The sequence below is a fragment of the Hordeum vulgare genome, chromosome 6H (assembly GCF_904849725.1).
Source record: "Hordeum vulgare subsp. vulgare chromosome 6H, MorexV3_pseudomolecules_assembly, whole genome shotgun sequence".
Taxonomy (NCBI): domain Eukaryota; kingdom Viridiplantae; phylum Streptophyta; class Magnoliopsida; order Poales; family Poaceae; genus Hordeum; species Hordeum vulgare.
In genome coordinates, this window is record NC_058523.1 from 320,905,883 (window position 1) to 320,912,251 (window position 6,369).

At 42.9% G+C, this 6,369-nt stretch overlaps 1 protein-coding gene across 1 annotated transcript; it reads left to right on the forward strand.

Moving 5' to 3' along the window:
* The first annotated feature begins 505 nt into the window (after positions 1-505).
* Positions 506-3,754, forward strand: LOC123402981 (ribosome biogenesis protein BRX1 homolog 1-like). The gene is made up of 8 exons (XM_045096954.1): positions 506-818; positions 925-1,066; positions 1,470-1,548; positions 1,644-1,768; positions 2,326-2,427; positions 2,534-2,602; positions 2,681-2,779; positions 3,450-3,754. The coding sequence occupies exons 1-8, from the start codon at positions 607-609 to the stop codon at positions 3,585-3,587; spliced, it is 966 nt and encodes a 321-aa protein (XP_044952889.1). The 5' UTR covers positions 506-606; the 3' UTR covers positions 3,588-3,754.
* The last annotated feature ends 2,615 nt before the right edge of the window (positions 3,755-6,369 follow it).

Below are 6,369 nucleotides of genomic sequence, written 5' to 3' on the forward strand. Positions count from 1 at the left end.
CTTTTCAAATATGATGACCATTTTTCCAAAATAGATGAACTTTTTTCAAAATTGGTCCACTTTTTTCAAAATGTATTCAATGTTTTTCAAAATCGATAAACATTTTCCAAAACCAATGATTTTTTAAAATTTGATGAATTTTCGAAAATTTAAATGAACTATTTCAAAATTCGTGAACCATTTTAGACTCTTAGTTTTTTTTTAATGTTTTTCCAAAGTCAATCGTTGAAACGACCGACCACATGGAGCAAGGAGCGCTCCGAGCGGGGCAGCGCGTCACTCCAATTGGCCGGCCCAAATCTGAGCTACTGCAGGCGCCAGTTCCTGATCGGGCGCCTGCAGCGCCGATTAGGGGCTCCCGAATAGGAGCACCCATTGTGAATAGCCAGAGTTGACTCCCCAAACAGGCCATTGTTTAGCTCATGGGCCGGTAGATTGGGCCGCACGCCATTGGACGCCCAAACACCTACCTAGACCTAAATAGCGCATTGGACCCCAACGGTTAAGCCCTCTCGCCCACAGACCCACAAGCACTCCCGCGTCGCCGCCGCCGCCGCCGCCTACGCCGCCGCCTTACTCTGCCGCAGCCCCAGCGCCTTGCCCCCCATGGCGAAGAAGAGGAAGCGCAGCTCCGATGCTCCCGCGGCCGCGGCCATAGAGAAGCCTGACGACTCTGCGCCGCAGCGGCCGGAGCGCACCCTCTTCGGGTTCAAGGACCAGCCGGACTCCGCCGCCGAACCTGCTCCTAAGGACGCGGGGCCCTTCTTCCGGAACAAGGAGAAGGTGCTCATTACGTGCTCACGCCGCATCATCTACAGGTGAGCCTCTCTGCTCCGAGCTCTGCGGCGGTCGCCGTACACATGCTCTTGTAACAAGTGTTTCGGCGCGCGGGTTGGGTTAACGCGTCTGCGTGTGTGCGCGCAGGTACCGGCACCTGATGCAGAACGTGGTGTCGCTGCTGCCGCACGCCAAGAAGGACAGCAAGGTTGAGTCCAAGCAGAGCAAGGGCAGCGCGCTCAACGAGCTGGTCGAGCTAAGGAGCTGCTCCAGCTGCCTCTTTTTCGAGGTATGACGCATGTGCCACGTTCCCCGCTTGCTTGTTTGCTTGCTTTCTTGATGGAAATGGTTTGCCTTCAATAGGATGAAGGTTGCCTATTTTGATAGGAGAACTGCATGATGGCAACATTAAAGGTTGCTAAATCATACCGCGTTTAACATGGAGCAAGTACTTTGTTTCTGGTGCTAAATCAACTTCAGATTTAGCTCTGATCCATATCATTGTTCTAGCGTCAACCATGGAGGTTTACTGAGCTTTGTGATCCACGCTGTCTATTTCACAATGTTCAAAAGGTGCTAGCTCCACGTTGTTGTTTTTTTGTCAGTGTGACATCGCTCCAAAATTAGGAAATCTGAATATGCACTAGAGTTGCCAATTCTTATGTTGAAGCATCTTTGCGTGTATATTGCAGTGCAGAAAACAGAAAGATCTTTACCTTTGGATGGTCAAGTCTCCTGCAGGGCCATCAGTGAAATTTCTAGTCAATGCTGGTATGCTTTCACACCAATAGTAGTTATCCAGTTGTTATTCTTACCATGATGATTCATCTACTAATGCCCAACCATCCTGTAAAATTTATGTGCAGTTCACACTATGGAGGAACTGAAGCTCACTGGTAACCATCTGAAAGGGTCACGTCCTCTGCTAACGTTTTCTTCAAATTTTGACCAGCAACCTCACTGGAAACTCTTGAAGGAAATGATAACTCAAGTACGTTGATGGTTTGGCATGTTACATTATGCTGTGCACGTGTTATCAACATTTTTAAACAAAGCTCATATTTATCTGTATTAATGTTGTCTTTTTTTCTGTTATTGTGAAATCATCTTTTTTTTCTTCTTATTTACCCTGTACTTTTAATTGGTCTGAAAAGAGGTTAAACTTGGTTACTTTGACACGTGTTTACGGTAAAGTCCTATGTGTATGCACTGTAGTCATATATTAGCATGTGGGTGTGATGCATCCACTATTGGTCTTTATGTTAATAATATAATATGAACCTTCGAAGGAAGGATTCACCTTTGATAACTGTAGATATATTCTAAGAGATCTAAGTTAATGGGGGACCTTCTGGATGTTAAAAAACGTATATTTATTTTTCCATTGCTTACTGTGAAGGAGTAGAGTTGTGTTTTATGAGGTCATCAGATCAGTATTAGTGATGTCATTATACATTCCGATAGGGTCAAATTAATTATATGGTGACATGTTCTTCTTTTAATCAAAGAAGTTTAGAGCTAACTCATTGCGCATTGACGGACTTGCAGATTTTTGCTACTCCAAAAGATCATCGGAAGGCAAAACCTTTTCATGATCATGTCTTTGTCTTCTCCATTGTGGATGACCACATTTGGTTCAGAAATTACCAGGTGGTGTATTGGTCTCTTTGAATTTGTATTTGTGATGAACTTTCAGTACTTAAAACGATCAAGTTATTATCACCATCTGAATTTTAGCAAATGATATACTTGGCAGATTTCTGTACCCCACAATGAGATTGATAAAGTTGATAAAGGAGGCCTAGATAAAATGACACTTGTTGAGGTAAAAGTAGAGTGAGCTTATATCTGCATAATTTATATGGCTTCTGGTTGCTAATCAATATTAAATTGTCGTGTGTAGGTTGGCCCCAGGTTCTGTTTGAATCCAATCAAAATATTTGGTGGTAGTTTTGGTGGCCCCACATTGTATGAGAACCCATTCTATGTGTCTCCGAATCAGGTATTGCTTTCACCGGTTGATCTAGACTATGGCATTCCCTCTGATCCATCTTACTTGTCGCTGCTTAGTACAACTTTATACTGAAGTTGTAGTAAAGCAGCGACAAGTAATTGGGGCCGGAGGGAGTACATATATCCCAAACATCTTTGTAAAGGAAATCTGGGTGTTTGCCTCTTCCATCATCATGGAATGGTTATATTTTGTTTTCTCTTGTGTTTCTTTGGTTGGAACAAAGTTGACTCTTGACTCTGAGAACACCGACAAGTGATGGTAACATGGGTGCACAGTTACTTTTATAATGTTGTAGAATGACATTCGATATCAGTTATGGTATAACCGAGGTACACTTTATGCATCATTGCTGTCCATTTGACTCAATTCATGCTGTCCATTATATTTCTTTGACATAAACTCCTTTTACATTACTGCTTCATTCTGTTCTCGTTGTGTTGGACCTAACTACCTATCATGTTTGATCAAACTTAAAATAGAATAGCGTCATGCTCCTAGTATCTTGTTGTGGTTCTGGGAAAAAAGGATTCACTGCTCATGTGACCTGTGGCTCTGTTCACCAGGATTTATGTATTTAGTTCAGTTGCAACAAAGCATTTCCTGCCATGTTCATGTATGCCTTCCCATCTAAACCCATGGATCTGTTTATTTGGAACAGATTCGCGCACTAGAGAAGCGGAAGAAGGCAGGCAAGTACGCCAAGAAGGTGAAGGCCAAGGTGAGGAGGAAGATGCACGAGATGGAGAACACCCTGGAGCCCGATGAGTTTGCTGATCTCTGGAAAGGGGAAGACTAGTGCGGGCGCTGCAGCGACTGTACCAATGAGGTTGTCTTGAACTACTCGCCCTGGTTATGGCCAAAGCAGTGAATTTCGCTTACCCTCTGGTAGTTCTTGTATGACAAAGCATGTGTTTTACTATCACTATATAATGATCAACTGGATCTCGGTCGTGCTTGTGTCCATATTGCCAGTGTGTTTGCCATTATGCTACTACCCCCGTCCGAATTTATTAGGACACTTTTTGGGCCAAATTTTAACCATCTATTTTGACTAACATAATATAAAGTATATGCTACAAAAAATATGTTATTTGTTTTGTATTTGGAAGAGGTTTTCACATAGTTTTTGTGAAAACTATAGTGATAGTTTTTGTGACAAAAAATATATTTTTAATGTTAACCAAAATGAGAGGCGCCATGTTCACCTGGGAGTGGACTTAATTAATTAAAACGTAAAAGGAGGAATACTATATCAATAGAATTACAGTTTAAACTAACAATACAATTAGCATGAGAACCGTGCAAGGATATTGCAGAATATGATTTCAAAGAACATCGACTTTTATTCATCTAAAGTAGCTACTTAGAGCATCTCCAACTGAAGATGTAGATGTAAAAATAACTAACTTTTGCATTTCAGAGGTTCAAAAATCCAGCTCCAACAGATGATGTAGATGCAAAGAAAATTTACATCTCTGCCTTCGAAGATGTAAAATACAAACCTTGAGATGCAAATATACATCTCCACCTACAGGAGATGTAGGTGCCTTTATCTTGCCTGCTCGTCACCGGACCGACGACATTCCGGCCAAAATCAACGTCGCCATCGTCGGCCCGCCCACCTTCAATCCCGATGTGACTCTGTCAGCTTGTCCCTCGCCGTCTGCCTCGCCGGAGCAGCGACAGTTGTCCCCCACAGTTGTTGATTCGATTTCAGTCGCCGCTTTTTCGGAGGTCCCGATGACTTCGATGGCACGGTTGTGAAACGAGTTGTGCTTGTTTCTAGCCTCAAACCACGAGCGGAGCTAGGGAAAGTGCGCCTCGCCTCCGCCATTCTTCCCGTCGTGACCGTCTCCTCGACCAAGTTGTTGTCATCATTGCGCAAGTTGTCATTGAATGGATGCATATCCTGTCGCTGGCCGAATCCTTCTACCTCGCACGCAAGGTGTTTGAGGAAATTCCCAGTTGTCGGTCGAATCCTTCCACCTCGCACGCAAGGTGTTTGAGAAAATTCCCCCCAAGGTAAAAAATCATGCACACCATGAGTTTTTTCTCGACCGTGATGATATAGTTTGACGGTGATTTTCATATTGTAGATGAGATCGTGTGGCTCCTCTTAGGTGCACGATTTCTCCTTCGATGAGGAATTTGATTTGACCGAAGAAGATGGCATTGATTTTCTAGTGGCGATGCACAAGAGGAAGAAGCTGAAGCACGACGGTTCCGTGTTTGGCCGTGTGTTCATCTGGAGAGAATGGGTTGAGGCACACGAGAGGTTGACGCGCAACTATTTTGCTACACCACCCATTTTCCTAGATATTTACTTTTGACGCCCGTTTAAAATGTCCAAAGATCTGTTCATCCACATTTCCAGTTCCGTGAAGGAGCATGACCGATCCTTCGAGCAGAGGAGGAATTGTGTCTGGATGCTTGGACATAGCATCGAGCAGAAGATCACTGCCGTTTTGCGCATGATGGCCTATGGTGTTCCAACAGACTACATTGATGACAATTTATGCTAGAAGTGTTTGGTCCAAAGTACTTGAGAGCACCCAATGTCCAGGACACTTAGAGGCTTTTGGAGATGAACAAAGTTCGTGGGTTCCCACATATGCTAGGGCTCGTGGATTGCATGCATTGGAAGTAGAAAAATGTCCAAAATCATGACATGCTCAATTTAAGGGTCGTCGGAAGGATGACACTATCATTCTTGAGGCAATTGTCGATCATGAAACATGGTTTTGGTATTCTTATTTTGGGAAGCCTGGCTCTTGCAATGACATTAATGTGCACGATTGGTCACCTCCTTTTGCCAAGCTAGCCAATGGAGAAGCTCCACCGGTGATTTTTGAAGCAAATGGGTGCACATACAACTATGGGTACTATCTCGGGAATGGGATCTACCCGAGGTGGAGCACTTTTGTCAAGCCTATCAAAAAACCCAAAGATAAGAAAGAACTCATCTTTCATAATGCACAAGCAGCAGCTAGGAAAGATGTTGAGAGGGCATTTGGGATTTTACAATCCCAATTTGCTACTGTGAGAGGACCATCTAGATTCTGGAATAAAAAATGTTGGTATATCATGACTGCTTGCGTGATCATGCATAACATGATCATTGAGAATGAGTGTGGACATGATTTAGATTACACCTACTATGATCTGATGGGCGTACGCGTTATGCTGATGATAAAATAGGAGAAAATCAAACGTTTCATGAAGGAGTACAATGAAATTAGGGATTCTGATACACTTCTGAAAGATTTGATTGGGGAGTACTAGAAATGGCATGGCGAAAGAGCTGCCTAGTTTCATAATTTGTTTGTTGTATTGTGCAAGAACTTTGTTGTATTTGTGTTGCATTTGATGTTGTGGATTTGATGAATTATGTAATAATTTCATATTGTGGGCATGTGAAATTTATAAGTTTCAATTCACACGTTTTTATTTTAAATTGTGCGGCTGTACAGGTTGCCTGACCAGTCATCGATTTACATCTTCATTTTGCTCCATTTATTGGAGTTGCACTTTTACATCTCCGTGTTGCATTATTTGTTGGAGTTGGCACTTTTTGAATA

What these genes read in the sequence shown, in the direction of transcription:
- LOC123402981 (XM_045096954.1), top strand. Translation starts at nt 607, where the DNA reads ATGGCGAAGAAGAGGAAGCGCAGCTCCGATGCTCCCGCGGCCGCGGCC. An exon ending in CCAGCTGCCTCTTTTTCGAG is followed by an intron (nt 1,067 to 1,469) that starts GTATGACGCATG and finishes TGTATATTGCAG; the next exon opens with TGCAGAAAACAGAAAGATCT. An exon ending in GAAATTTCTAGTCAATGCTG is followed by an intron (nt 1,549 to 1,643) that starts GTATGCTTTCAC and finishes ATTTATGTGCAG; the next exon opens with TTCACACTATGGAGGAACTG.